At 41.7% G+C, this 15,520-nt stretch overlaps 1 protein-coding gene across 2 annotated transcripts in view; it reads left to right on the forward strand.

Moving 5' to 3' along the window:
- Positions 1-14,636, forward strand: part of kirrel1a (kirre like nephrin family adhesion molecule 1a) — a 32,593-nt gene extending 17,957 nt beyond the window's left edge. Inside the window, exons 3-15 of one of the 2 annotated variants that reach the window (XM_005741826.1) lie at positions 1,587-1,736; positions 1,828-1,985; positions 2,111-2,261; positions 2,634-2,739; positions 2,957-3,105; positions 3,285-3,412; positions 6,833-6,959; positions 7,235-7,335; positions 8,719-8,935; positions 9,284-9,391; positions 9,665-9,792; positions 10,084-10,197; positions 12,106-14,636. In XM_005741826.1, the coding sequence (XP_005741883.1) occupies positions 1,587-1,736; positions 1,828-1,985; positions 2,111-2,261; positions 2,634-2,739; positions 2,957-3,105; positions 3,285-3,412; positions 6,833-6,959; positions 7,235-7,335; positions 8,719-8,935; positions 9,284-9,391; positions 9,665-9,792; positions 10,084-10,197; positions 12,106-12,768 (2,300 nt within the window). In that variant the 3' untranslated portion in view covers positions 12,769-14,636. The remainder of the gene's footprint in view (positions 1-1,586; positions 1,737-1,827; positions 1,986-2,110; positions 2,262-2,633; positions 2,740-2,956; positions 3,106-3,284; positions 3,413-6,832; positions 6,960-7,234; positions 7,336-8,718; positions 8,936-9,283; positions 9,392-9,664; positions 9,793-10,083; positions 10,198-12,105) is intronic. The other variant, XM_005741827.1, reaches the window with a different exon arrangement.
- Positions 14,637-15,520: the final 884 nt, after the last annotated feature.

Raw genomic sequence — 15,520 nt, forward strand, 5'->3', positions numbered from 1 at the left:
ATCGTCAGAACTGCACTGATTAGCCCAAAGGGACTAATGCTGGGGCTGTGCAATTACTGGTCTAAACAAGTGGGTACATTTTTAACTGATTGGTCCAGAGGGGCACTGCATCATCTGTCTCATTTGTTGCCTTGCATTTGTTGTTATTGTTTTTCTGCAGATGTTGTCAATTTATAGTGTACACATTTTTTTCTGCTTGGCTCTGGATTACTTTTGTTTCACCATTTATTCCTCTCCTCTCCTCTGTCATCTTATTCCTTTGTGACCTTCCCATCTAAGATCCCTTGTTCCTTTCTTTCTCCTTTGCTCTCCTTCTTTCAGCTGCCACTGTTGCACTGAGGCCTCTCTCATATTCTTCTTTTAACTTGTCAGGCTCGTCTCTCCTTAGCTTGACACACTCTTATTTCATCCCCTCCTCTTTCTGTCATCCTTTCTGTCATTTCTTTCTCCTTCGGCCTGTCCTTGTCTGTCCTGCCTTTTCCTCATTCCTCCTTACTTTAGTTGATTCATATTATTACTGTAACAGTCTAGTGCCTAAAGCTTGAAAAACAACCCCCCCCCCCAAAAAAAACAAAAACGTGAATGAACACTGGCCACTTAGTGCACACATACTCTCACTGTGTGTGTGTTGTTTGTGTATGGAGCACTGTCCCTCTGCCCCCCACCACCATCCCTGCTTCTCTGGGCTTTTCATACGCTTTCTCGCCCTCAACATTTCACATGCAAATGCACGCATATACAAGGCACACGCATGCACAAATGCATGCAGAAAGAAGGACGCGCAAGGTTAGGCGAGCTGCAAGGCTCAGTTCAGAGGCTGCACATGCAAACGGCAGCAGAGATCTATTTTTTCACATGTGAACTATGTCTGGGCAGCAAACATGAATTCTGCACCATGGACTAGAGTCGATGTGAGTCCTCTAAAACGTTGCTGTCATAATGCATTCATCTTTTCCCCCTGCTGGGTAAAGAGAGCAGGGATGCCACCTAATGGTGAGAATGTATAGTGTATTGTCACACAACTGGGTTGTATGCTGGATGGGGGAAGGGAAGATTACAAGGCTGTGTCTCGTGTGTGTGTTTTACTGTGCATGCGCATCGTGAAACTAAGTGAATGCATGCTTGTTTTTTTTTTAAATCAGTCACGTCATGTGGCCGTGCTTTGCTCTGTTGTCCTTTACGCTGATGGTTAAAAGGTCCAATTTCTACCTCACGTATGACACATATCTGATGATTGAAATCTGCGTGAACTTCAGCAAGCTGCAAGCTATTGCAGAATATGTTGGGCCCTTGAAGCATGTGACTATGGGTAGTTAGTATTTGAAGGTTCAAATATAAAAGATGAATAAAAAAAAAAAACATAAGCACACAAGACAACATTGATACGTGGGAATAGATTTGAGACTACAGCTAAAATGTCAACATAAGAGTGGAAATACAGATTAAAAATGTCCCTGTTGCTTGTCTTTTTATTGTTTTCAGATGTGCCGGAACCCTAAACAGATATACAAAGCAAGCAATAATATAATATGCACTCTTTGTTTGTTGTGAAGCTATATCCTTAGTTTGTGTATGTGTGTTCCCAGCCTGGCCCAGGTACCGTGTGCTGCGGGTCCAGGAGTTGGGCCAGTACAACCTGGAAATTCTGTCAGCTGATCTGTCCGATGACTCCCTGTATGAGTGCCAGGCGCCAGATGCTGCCCTGAGGTCCAGAAGGGCCAAACTCACTGTCCTCAGTATGTTTGTGTGCATCTGTGTCTTTGCACATGACTATGGGATGCACGCGAGACGGTGTTTGATTCTAACTGCGCTCTTTTTATGCTGCAGTCCCCCCAGACGACCCAGTGATTGATGGGGGTCCGGAGGTACTGCTGAATGCAGGGGAGTCCTACAACCTGAGCTGTGTGTCTCGAGGGGCAAAGCCGCCCTCCATGATCGAGTGGCTCAAAGATGGTCTACCTGTGGAGGGGGCTAACAGCATCACTGTAAACCTAAAAAGACAAACCCACACATGAGCCTAGAAATACTGAACACACATACACAGTATCTGCAGTTCTAACACTCCTATATGTGCGTATCTCTCTCTGTCTTCCTATCCTCCAATCATCAGGAAGTGCTTCCAGACAGGAAGCGGGTGACCACACGGAGCTATCTGCCTATCCAGCCGGTTGACACCGATACTGGGAGGAACTACAGCTGTGTGGCCACCAATCTGGCTGTTCCCACTGGCAAAAGCACAACCGTCACTCTTAACGTGCACCGTAAGCAGTGATTTTCTTAATACAGACAAGTTAGCAAACTGAGAAGAAAAATAATGTATTCCACATCTCATTCAGATTCCCTGACTGAAGGATAAATACATATATTAACAGCAAATATTTACTACAGAGACAAACACAAATATAATGACTGTTCCCCCTGCTACTTTTATTATTATTATGTTTATGACAAAAAAGAACAAGCATCATAATTTTGAATGTATACCATCTGCCACCAGATAAAAGCTTTTATAGCAGCTATTAAGTAATGCGCGGCAGCCATTTTGCATCAGCCTGTCCTCCAGATTGCTGCATGCATTAGATGTGCTAGGGCCTGCTCTTATGTGACTCTCTTTTGCTCTCTCTCTCCTCCAGATTCACCAATAGTGACCTTGTCCATTGAGCCTCGCTCTGTCCTAGAAGGGGACAGAGTCACTTTCACCTGCCAGGCTCACGCCAACCCTCCTATCATGGGCTACAGGTCGGCTTCATTCTCATTTTCAGCATGCTTCTTAAAGTAGCTGCTACAAAGTCAAAGTGACAGATTTTAGTTTCAAACTAAGTTATGGTTTCTTTTAAATCCACTCCGTGTACTCAGGGAAACAATTTTAGGTTTCAATTCATGTCACACATGCTACTCATCTTTGTGTTTTTCCGGGTTTTTTTTAGTACATCTAACGCACTGTATTAAATCCTAGATGGGCTAAGGGCGGCGTGGTGCTGCAGGGTGCCAGGGAAAGCGTGTTCACCACCAAGGCCGACCACTCCTTCTTCACCGAGCCGGTTTCATGTCTTGTTTTCAACGCTGTGGGAAAAACCAACGTCAGCATCTTGGTGGACGTTCACTGTGAGTCACACTGTAGTCATCTCACTATGTTCAATAAGTTGCGGCCCACTTCACTCACTACGGTCCAGAGTCAGAGGGATAAAACACACCGTTGTTGTGTTTCTTTTTCTCCGAGTAGCTTTTCCCCTTTTAGTCCTACTGCATTATTACTCTCTCTCTCTTTCAATCTCTGTCTCCAGTCGGTCCAATCCTGCTGGTGGAGCCACAGCCAAAAACAGTAGATGTTGACTCTGATGTGACCCTCAACTGCAAATGGGCTGGAAACCCTCCGCTCACACTCACCTGGTTCAAAAAGGGTTCAAACATGGTAAGAAGCGCCCACGCTTTGCACATTTTCCTCTGTACTTGTGCTCACACTGTTTTTACAGGTCACACTTTCTTCCCAAGTGTTTACAAAAGCGCCCGGTCATCGAAAAGCATTATGTTATATTTTCAAACACCATCTTTTATATTTATAACTTACATGAAACTAGGTTTTGATTTGTTGTCTATAGTAATATGATTCCAATTTAGTAACTCTATCCTGATCTATAATAAGCAAAAGGTATTAATAATATTTAATATTTCAAATATGTCAATAAAGTTCTTTTCAATTTGAATTTTAGAAAATCTGTTTGTTGACAAATGTCTGGTTAACTATTAGTAACTTGTCGCTCACATCTATTGTATTTCCCCCCCAAAAATGGTAAATGTAGTTGGTGTTTGCAAATAATAACCTGTATGTAAAAAATGAGTGTAGTGATCATGACATCACTCACTGGTTTACAAAGTACCATTTTTTATGGAGGATCGGGAGATGATGATTTCATGATTTAATATTGACTTGTGGAAAAAACTATGAGCTAGAAAATAAGACATTAATACAATAATTCATTATTTGATCATTTCATGGACAATAAAAATGGGAATTATAGATAAATATTTCTAAATTAACTATTAATCTATTAATAAATACTTCAAATAGAAAAAGGATTTACAGAAAAAATCTCAATAAACTCTCAATAGGAAACCTCATTTACCTCATGTAGTTAAGCTATTGGATTAGCTGCTCCAGTTAGCATTTAAGTAAATGTTTGTGCTTGTTTAAGGAGACTTAACCTCGTGTATGACTGAGCCTGTATAAGAAGTATGCAAAGGGACACTGCAGTGAAATGATCCTCTAAGTGTGCTCTGGTGAACTTAGCCTGACCACCTGTTATAAATAACGTGCTAACATGGCTAACCGTAGCATCACTTTTAGCCTCATGTTAGCTTTTGAAAATATTACTAGCACTAGCTAGCTATCGTTTTTAGTAAGCTAATTTGCTTTTCACAAACAAAAAGCCTGTCACATTTACACACAGTGTTAGAGCAATCACTGAAACATACAACCTTTAAAATAATTATTAAAATGCTCTCATCAGTCCAGATATTACCACATAACGTTCTGATGCTTAAAAGACTTTAGACAGGGTGATTACAATGACAGAACAGCAGTTCAGTCATTTCTTTTATTATTGATATTCAACAAAGTATGAAACACTGAATTATGAAAGTGCAGGAAAGCCAAGGACACGTGATTTCTGATAGACGGATCATAAATGGCCCAGCATTTTTCAAAGAATGCAAGCTGTCCAATTGTATTGTTTCTGGAAATTGCACAGTTGGATTGATCAGTTCTGCAGAGCAGGGCATGGTACAGCTCAGGGATGAAAACTCTGTCTGTTCATCATCTACCTGAAATTGAGTTATTCATTATTTTGCCTGTTCCTATATCTTGTGCTGCTCAACAGAGCTGTAGACAGGTATAGACTTCTGGCTGATCTTGATGAGTGGTTGTTGCACAGAGGATGCAAAACACTGATGTTTGTCTCCTCGCCAGGATTAAGCCATCCCTCAGCTTTAAGGTGAAGGAAAGTGGCATAGAAGAGATTCAAGGAAATATTCAAATACGTTCCTCAGCAGCTGCTGATGAATTCTAAAAAGAAAGAGTCAAAAATACTTGCAGGTCACTTTCACCATTCACTTAACAGTGACATCCAACTGCTGATACATTTGAATAACTCTGATGTATAAAAGAAGATTTGGCAGATTTTTCATGGGTGCAACCCACATATCTGTACACAACTCTGCTGCTCAACCGACAAATGCATTTTCTTTACAAATGTGGCACAATTTAAGGGAAAATAAACAGGCTTTCAAATGGTATGAGATTTACTGACAATAAGCAAATCTACCAAACTCATACATCAGATGTGGTGTGATTTTGCAGGACTTACGGTATGTTATTAAACCTTTGATGGCTAGGTGTACAGTGCTCCTTAAATGGTTTTCATTGCTTAGATTTGTGTCAAAGTGTGTGCACTTGTGTAAGTAAGACAAATGAACTGAAATCAATAGCATCATCTTTAGCCTTTCTCTTGATAGAGCGCAGCAATACAAGGACTGACAGACATGATCGCCCTGTCAAGTCTTTTAAGGCTTCAAGTATCAGAAAATTATGTGTTAACATCTGGACTGATGAGCCCGTGTCTACTGCCATTTTTGTTTTACACACAATTCCTCTTTTTAAATAGCATTTTTGAAAATCTATTTTTTACACTGTAAATTTGAAATGTTTTTTTATTGAGAGTTATTTTTGTTCTGTAAATCCTTTTTTCTATTTGAAGTATTTATTAATGGGATAATAGTTAATTTAGAAGTATTTATATTTCTTATATATTCTTTCTTAAATATCTATAATTCCTCCTTTGGATGTTGATTAAATTACTGTCTAAATAAATAAAATAAACATCACAAAATGCTTTATTTGATCTCTGAGTCTTCTGGACCTCCATATTTTTGGCCAACACCCTGTTTCTTTTTTTGTTTTCTTCTTTTTTGAGTTTAAAATGACCTGAGATCTAAGCCATTATAGAGGGAACCCTATTCTAACCTTTGCAGAAAGGTAAAGCAGGCATTTATGGAATGAATTTTGGTGTGTGTCACTTTGACTCTTTATGGATTATTTGCCAAAAATTCAACACAAGCTTTTAATAAAAGCAAAAATAATGCTTCTGTTTTGCCTAGGGTTAGAGTTATGGTGGGCACCAATGACAGCTCAGATCTCAGAGGCTCAACATGGGGCTCTTTGAGGATTGACTTGCGTCTGGAACCAGCCTCTAATGGTTATTCGGCACACTGCAGTTTCTGGCTTTATATCTGACTGAATTTTTGAGGATCAGCAGTTACCTCTTTGTGCTGTTGCTACCATAAGTGTCACCATGGACTGTTTGGTTAGCAATAAGGCTGTTTATGTTAGCTGCGGTGACTTACAGTGGGGAAGAGACCATCACTAAGACAGTAAAAGAAATGGGCTTGTTACATGTCTTTGTTTGGAAACTGTGGTCTGCCTTGGCCAAAAACCACATCTGTATAATCAAACACGTTCAGGTGTTTTTCTTTCTACATGCTTACAAATTTAGACATAATTTAACATGGCTAATTTTCAGATGGATTTGGTTGCTAAGCGTCTTCAAAACCTTTGTGATAGGTTAAAATTGGATGTGCATGATTGCATTGTTGCCAATTTAGAGTCAGAGTGGAAGAACACGTATACTTAAATACTATCTACGATGGGATCTTTTGAGATAATACACATGGACCTTTTTTCTCCCTATACACTGTACATGTGGACCTTTATTCTGTTTATTCCTTGCTGCAGTTTTGCAGATGCCTTGTTTATATTTCTTTTTTCACTCCCCCACAGGTTCTGAGTAACAGCAATCAGCTGTTTCTGAAGTCGGTAAGCCAGGCGGATGCTGGCCAGTATGTATGCAAGGCTATCGTCCCACGGATTGGAGTAGGAGAGACTGAGGTCACGCTCACAGTCAACGGTCAGCAAACATCAACACAGTTTAATGTGTCACTGCTTGTAAACGAAAATGTTGTACTTTCGAAAAGGTCAGCGTCTCTGTAATTGAAAGAAAAAAAAAATTGCTATATGTCTAAAGTGGTGGGCACTTGTTTTTGACCATCCTACACCTCCTTTTGAACAGGTCCGTAAGGTCAACAGTTAAAAAAAGAAACGAGTGATAAGCTTGGGTTTAGCGGTTTTTAGTAGTTTCTTTTACATTTTTGTTAAATGCATCCACATGTTCTCTCCCTGCAGGCCCACCCATCATTTCCAGTGATCCAGTCCAGTATGCCGGGAGAGGGGAGAGAGGAGAGGTGAAATGCTACATAGCTAGTACACCTCCTCCAGATAAGATAGTAAGTGAAAGGAAATGTGACTCATTTGTGGCAAAAAAAAAAAACGAAGATAATTTTTTCTACATTTTAGTCCAGACCGAGAAAAACGCCAAACCAGGAGAAGCTTTGGTCACAGAGACAACAAGGTTGTGCCTTTTAGTCCGACAGCAGTATCTATTTTATGGTTACTGTACCTTCCTTTTCGTAAATGGTTCTTTTCCTGCATGGCGAATGCTTTTAGGCACCGACACTGTCCCCTTTTCTATTTGAGTGGTGACTCACCCTTAAACTCTCCTAGAATGTTCTTCCATCCCATCACATAAACAAACCAACACTAAGCCGGCCCGCTTTTAGCTCTGCGTCAGAAATCGTCCTGGATGCTTTCCCTGCTTGGTTGTATCACAGAAACGCAGCAGTAGTAGCTCCGCGGCTCCCCCGCCTCTGTGACTGATCCATCCTGACTTGCGTTGCACGCTTCTAATGCAAGTGGCGGTGGTTTGGGCAGAGAGAGATTTATAAAATATAAAAGACTGGGGAAGAACAGTTGTCCCAGTAAACGCCACAGCCAAGAGAATCTCCTTCTCTCGAATAAGTGGGCAGATTATGGAAACATGTGGGCTTATGTATAATTAACTCACCTTAGCGCAGTACTTCAGTGCTGAATAATACAGCTGCTTTTAGTGGCTTTAAGGTTGGAGGGTGTGCAAGATTCTCACCAGCTCATTCATCTATTACTGTCATGTCATTCTACAATGTTAGTGTGACACATTATAGCCAGTTGGCATTTTTAAAAGAAATGTCTTAACAGCTACGATCACCCTGTTGTGTTGAGAAAAGCAAATATTTAAACAGTGGTAATTTACATTTTTTTAATTCATGTTTGAAAAACTGAAAATGTAGTGTGGCGATAGCACAAATCATTAAACTGCCAGTTACTTAGATCTTCTGCATTTATTAGCCATACTGTGAACACTTTTATGTAACAAGTTCTGTTTCAGGTACCCTTTAATGTGCTTGAATACAGCACATTAATATGTATTTGTGCACAAATGCATAACTGGAAGCATTTGACTTGACTGTGATTTGATAGCTGGGGTGGGAATCATAAAGTAAGTCATAATAATATCCTCATATGTTTCCCATGGTAACGACGGTATCACAGGACAACTCCTGCTATAATGGTTGCAAGAGTAGGACTCGTCACAGTATTTATGTAACTTTATTATGGAGTAGTGACTCCTGCACGGCTACAAAAAAATCATGACATTAGTGCAAAACACAGTGTGATGTTTTTTTTCTATACTGAGCAGGTCTTACACAGCTTTCCTGACTACAATGAATCTGCTCTTGAAGCCTTTTAATTGAATCTGATTTAGTCTAACGGGGTTTGTGCGTGCGCGTCAGGTGTGGGCGTGGAAGGAAAACGTGTGGGAGAAGGAGAAGGGGACGCTGCTGGAGAGGTACACAGTGGAGCAGAGCAAACTGTCATCTGAGGGCGGTGGCGTCCTCTCCACCCTCACCATCAACAACGTGATGGAGTCCGACTTCCTGTCCACTTACAACTGCACGGCCTGGAACTCCTTCGGCCCGGGCACCATGATCATCACGCTGGAGGAGACCGGTGTGTTTCACATATATTTATAGAACATTTTTCAGTGTTCTGGGGAAAATCTCAATGAAATGACCATCTAGTGGGAAGGAGAAGTGAACACAATTATTCAGAAGTTTCACAAGGAAAGAAGACAATGATTAGAGTATGAGTTTAAAACAAAATATGCACATAAATCATAGTAAAAGCTGATTGTGTGTATGCATATAGCGACTAAAAGATGTTTCCTGCTTATATATTAAATTTTACATGTCTTGTTATGTAGCTTCATAAAATATTTGTTCCATTAAAGCCTTGCTGCTGCAGCGAAGAGCAGACATCTGTAACTCACTGTTCCTCTCTCTCACCCTCTCATTACAGAGGAGGTTCCAGTGGGGCTAATAGCTGGTGGGACCGTGGGCTCTACAATCCTCTTGTTCATATTCCTGCTGGTCCTCGTTCTCATTTTCTACCGGCAACGCAAAGGCAGTGAGTCATACTCTCCATATGCTTTCACGTACATTATAAAGAAAATCTGCAAATCCATTGTTTCCCATGCCTTTTAAGGGAGCATCGCAGATTAAATGCTTCATTTAATGCCAAAAAACGGGCAGCAAACCAGAGAAAATCAAACACCTACGACTTCCTCTCCACCGTATGGATGCAGGTCCCCTCTGAACTTGTTCCCTTCAGCTCACGAAAACACACCGACTGACAAGCGTGTGTCAAGCTGCATTCAACCTCGCCGTGTTTTGCTTCCAGGTCGGCGCGGGGTCACGCTGGGTAAGCCCGACATCAAGGTAGAAACGATAAACAAGGAGACCCACAGCTTAGAGGAGGACTCCGGCAGCGTGTCCACAGCTTCGCGCATGGTCAAGGCCATGTACTCGGTGAGAAGCGGCAGGGTGTGTGCGTCTGTGTGTGTGTGTTTGGGTTGGATACTGTTTACACAGCCTGTAGTTGTAGAAAAAACCCCTCAGATTAACTCGGTAACCTCTTCCTGCACCACACTGTGGCTTTTGACTAAAGAAAAACACCATGTTTTTTCCCTTTTAATCTCCCCTTTTTAACACTTTCAATCCCATTTTCTCTTCTCCTGTCACACTCTGTCGCCTCCTTCCCTTTTCCTGTCTCCTCCTTGTTTTTGTTTTTTTGTTTTGTTTTGTTGTTTGACGGTTTAGTTTCTCCCCTCTGTGTCCTTCTCTCCTTCCAATCAGCCCTTTAAAGATGACATAGAGCTCAAGTCTGACCTCCGCAGTGACACCCTGGACACCCGCCAGGAGTATGACCTCAAGGTGAGATCACACAGATGCCAGAAACATTTGCGTATGTCAGTTCAGGAATGAGTGTTCTTCAAAACGTTGGAAAAAAGTACGATTTCTGAAGCCAGATTTTTCCTTTGGGCTAATCGTCTTTTCAGCAGAGATGTGTTCTGCCTCATTTGCTGGTGGTATGCTGGGAATAGTGTAAGTGCTGTACTCAGTATCTGTGAGAATGTTAGAGTAGGATATTTAAGATCAAATTTTTTCAGTGCAGCTGGCCTTAATTGCTGGAGCTCTTTTGGTCTTTTCTGCCTTTCCCTCTCAGTCCAACTGTGATGTAACTCTTCCCTCTGATTACATAGCGAGCTGGCTGCAGAGTCATTACAAGACAAAACACAGAAGAAGACAAAAACTCCATAAATTGGAAAGAAATGTTTAAAAGAACAAACCAGGTTCAAGCACACTCTGCCTATTTAGCTGGCATGAATCATTTACACATTTTGACACTGTGGGGTTGGGCTAAGGTGATGAATGAATTTTCACGCAAACAGCTGCCAAAATGTTCTTCTGAACTCCCCGCGCCCCCACCCTCCACCCACCATGAATATTTTGTGAGGGCAAACAAACCACCCCACTAGCTGAAGTGCTGCCTCGGATCACTTTGAAGAAACAGAGACATGAATCCGCCCCAGGAGGTTGTTAGATCACCCCGACAACTGCCTCAGCCAGACTGCTTTTTTTAAAAATTTTGTTCTTCCTGCTGCCTGAAGCAGCAAAACAGTGAAGCAAAGTTGGGTGGGAGAGAAGTCTGAAAGACAATGAAATTGCAGAAACATGTTAGATTGAGCTGAAGAGCAAATTGCGATGTAGTGAGCAAGGAAAGCATCGTTTCATTTTTAACGCAGGCATCCTGGGGTCAGCCCTGCGTGTTGTCCTGCTGCTCATGGACGTTTAAATTCAGCAAGAATCAGAATTTCTTCTTATTGTTAACTTGACTAATCTGGTCTCCTGGGATACAAAATACACAATAAGAATACCTGCCAAATAAAAGCCCAAATTGTGTATATACACTGGAAAGTTGATATCTCTGTGAGCTGCTAACAGCAGTTAAAAACACACGTAAACATAACTGTAGAATGATGTACAAATTATACAGTTATTTGCAGTTTTATCATCGGTTCAATTTTGACAAAGCATTGATGTTTCATTTTTAAATGGCCCAGTTATCGTCAGTTTTTTAGGACACCGTTAGTGTAATGTGCATTTTCTTGTTATTTTATATTTGAGTGAAATTCATAACAATAAAACAAACGGTGAAACTCGTGTGTTTCTGTTAGCAAATATTTGAACTGAAACTAATGAGATATACTCAGTGTACTCTTACATGCTATCCTCTTCCTTTCTATAATAATTTTGACCACTGGTTAAATATTGGTTACACATTTTTATGTGCATAATTTCCAGCTTTTCATTAAAATTATTACGCATGCAAATAAAAGTCTAAATGTAAAAACTGACAAGAAGGGTGACACGATGTCACGGTTCTCTCAGCTGTCGGGTTTGATAGGGCCGTGCTGCAGACGAATCATGCAGGGTGCTTTAGCCTTGAGTGTCATTTTTAAAGACTCCCAAGAAATCGATTTGCACTCATTTCTGCAAAGGACTCGAGCAGCTGAGTCACGATTAAGGAGCAAACTGGCCACACAGCACGATTTTAATGAATCTTCACCTTGATGTTAAACAGCTTAAAACTTGCGGTTAGCCCTGACCTCTGACCTTCCACGACTACAGAAAAGTCTCTGAGAGAACAGAAAGGAACATGATTTACTACAGAGACCTTTGAACTTTGCTAAATTGTTAAAAAATCATTAAAAATAAACTCTCTGAACTCTTTTTACTCATTCTTTCTTTTGTTTCCTGCTGTCTTGTTTCTCTCTTCAGGACCCCACCAATGGCTATTACAATGTGCGAGCCTCCACCCACGATGAAGTCCGTCCTGCCTCCCATTCCACCATGCACTACTCTGACTACCGCTCCCCCACGGGAACACCAGGGGGAGCTGCATCTATCAGCAGCAGCACCGGTGGCTCAGGTGCCACAGCCAGCGGAGGAGCCCCAGGGCCCCCTGGCCCCCTCACGTCACCCGGACGCCCACAAGCCTGCTACGACCCGCGACCGCCTTCCAGACTGTCCCACATCAGCTACGCCCAGTTCAACACCTTCACCCGCGGGGGCCAGAACCAGCAGCCCCCGGCTAACCCTGCCCCTGCCACCAGTGACTTCCCTGGAGACTGCAGCCTCTTGGACTCCACTTCCCAGCTGGCCTACGACAACTATGGATACCCCTCGCACTACCAGACCTACCGAATGGGTTTTGCACCATCCAGCTTGGCTCCTCTGGAAGCCGGCCCGTCTTATGAGATGTACGGGGTAGGATCTGGGGTGGGCAGCCCTGGGGTTGGGGTTGGCCCAGGAGGCCCAGCTCCCTCGGGATCAGAGACTGGACTAGGAAAGTACGGCAGCTCCACTCGCTTCTCCTACACCTCACAACACTCTGACTACTCCCACAGCCGGCACACACAGCGGATGCAGACTCACGTGTGAGACAGAGATGCATACCCGCCTCACAGTCTTAGCTGCGCATGAGGAAGCATCTTATAAATAGAGTCACACCTGAAAACACTCAGTCACAAATTGACATGCACACATTATCACACACTAACATGAACACACCCTACTAAACACAAACACAACTACAGAAGACAAAAAAAACATGACACACACACACACACACAGGCACAAAGTCAGACAACCATGCCCGTGAGACGGGGGTAGGGGAAACAAGCAAGGAGCGAGCAAAAGAGAGGGTGGATAGGAAGGAGCTTAATGAGACAGGGAAGGGAAATTCCACAGTTTGGAATTCCCTCACTCCCGATGCGTTTGTAAATCTGAGCTCTGAAAGAGCGGACGGTGCAAGTCACAATCAAGATGGGTAATGAGAGCAAGAACCCAAGAGAGGACAAGAGATCGCTGATCTTTGGAGCCCATAGCCTTTGCTGTGAACTGACGTTGTAAAATGATGAGAGAGCGTCTTAAAAGCAAACTGAAAAACATAGTACAAACTGATCGGAAGAAACCTCAACCGGTGGAAGTCATTCCTGGCCGTCATTTTAACTTTCCTTTTTGCTGGTTGACTTATTCAGTGATCATAGAGCACATATACATAGTAGCCCAGCGCGCCCTTGTGTACAGCGGCACTTGGCCGTCATGCCTGTCAGGCAGGGTAGGGGACTGTTGGGCTGGGGAGGGGCGGGGGGGCTCGGGGGGGTTGTCGTCATTTTGCACTGCATCAACAGTATTCATGCTTAGACGTCTTAGACATCTATATCTGTGTTATGTCTTCTTTTTATTTGCACACAAGACTAGAGCTTTGTATTCTATTTTTTAACATTACAGAATTATTTTTGTCAGTGTAAAAACATGTAATGTGTACGTACGGACCAAAACTTTGAACGAGAGCGCACGTAGCTCGGGCCTGAGGGAAATCCACTGAGACAAGAGTGCCAACAGAAGAGCCTGAATTCAGGTTGTGTTTCACATCAGAAGGCTGTATCAGTGTATAAAAGAAACCTAGTGCCAAGTGTTCATGTTGTTCTTCACCTTAGACCATGTATATGCAGTAGAAGCTCCTACTATTGGCGGCTGTTGCTTTACAAACCAGGCTTGGGGGCCTTGAGTCATTCCCAGACAGTTTTTTGTAGGTTGGAGCCTTTATCTCCGAGCTCCGAACTACAAGCCTGGTGCAGACGGAGAGAGAAAACACAGATGTTGGGTTTAGAGTGGCCTTATAGAGGAACATGTCATACATTTCCATTTTTGAATCATTCCTCATCGTACGTCTGCCAAAAATGGCCAGAGGAGAATGTGTAAGGAGAGGTTTAATGAAGGCTTGTCCACAATATTGACATGTAGTAGTGTATGACTGTGAGCGTGTGGGCGTGCGAGTGTGTGTGTGTGAGAGAGAGCGAGAGAGAGAGAAGGATCAAGGGGGAGTGCGTGGGTGTAGGCGCGCACATCGATTTGTACAGCGTGTTTGTATAGATGCGTGAATGACTGCGCGTGTACGGGAAGCATACTTTAAACACGCGGCGCCCCAAACGGAGCGCTCGCGCCACTATTGTATGCACTTGCGTGTGTGCATGTCTGTGTCTAAAAGTGTGTGGGTGTGTGTGTGTGTTTAAAGTATACGTCCATATCATTTCTCTCACAATCCTGTTAAAGTACTTTTATACCTCTGGTAGGACTGTATCCTGTATTATTGTGTCTTTGAATTTAGAAAAATCCAATGTTTATCTTATTGTACTGTTCTTCGTAGCAGAGAAAACTGTTCAAAAGATGTACAACGAACGTTATCAAACTCTCATTTTTTAATTTCATTACCTTCAATATTTTTTAAAAATGGTATGTAATTATTTTTCCACAGTATTACATAAATAAAAGCACTGTTTTTTATAAAGTGTGGCATTTGTCATCTTTGAGTAGGTGGAGATTTTTTTTAACATGCACTGCTGAAGCTTCAATTCTTCATTGGAGAGTCCATTATAAGTCTGTAGTATGTTTATAGATGGCAGTACAAAGTGTTTTAGAAAAATAATAATAAACTTTTAATACTTTATCTAATTTTGGGGTCCTAATTTTGGCTGGTTTTGTAAAAACATTGAGTAAGTTCAATAGCCTGTGATTCTTTTTACCTTCCACTGCTGTTTTATATCCAATGTACCTGCTAGAGGTTACCAGCATGGGGGTAATCATTCAAATTCTTCCCATATTTATTAGGATCTAATTATAGTTAAGTTTAAATACAACCAAGACTGCACATGGATTATTGACTGGATGCACCATTGTATGATAATATAAGTGCAATATCCATCCAGGACAGAGAGACAGACAACCATTCAAGCTTGTGTTCATGCCTGTGGTCAAATTAAGAATAACCAATTAACTATTAGTATAACTATTAGTAACTAAATGATGGATTGGGATTAAATAAGTTTATGCATCTTCCTGTTCCTTTATTAACATGTAAGTTATTTATTATTATTAATGTTTTGTTTTCCTTTTGATTTGCTTTTTTTGTTTGTCTTGTTTTTCTGTTTTTGTACTATTTTAACATGTTCAAAATAAAGATACAATACAATACAAATTAACCACCTGCATGTTTGTAGACAGTGAGAGGAAGCCAGAGTACCTGGGAGAACATGCCAAATCCACTTAAAAGACCTCAGTGAGAATTAGAAGTGAGAATTATTGATGTAAAAATGTAAGTTATGATATTAAATTGTTACTTTCATTTTAT

Source organism: Pundamilia nyererei, unplaced genomic scaffold (genome assembly GCF_000239375.1).
Source record: "Pundamilia nyererei isolate P.nyererei 1_Seehausen unplaced genomic scaffold, PunNye1.0 scaffold00114, whole genome shotgun sequence".
Lineage (NCBI taxonomy): Eukaryota > Metazoa > Chordata > Actinopteri > Cichliformes > Cichlidae > Pundamilia > Pundamilia nyererei.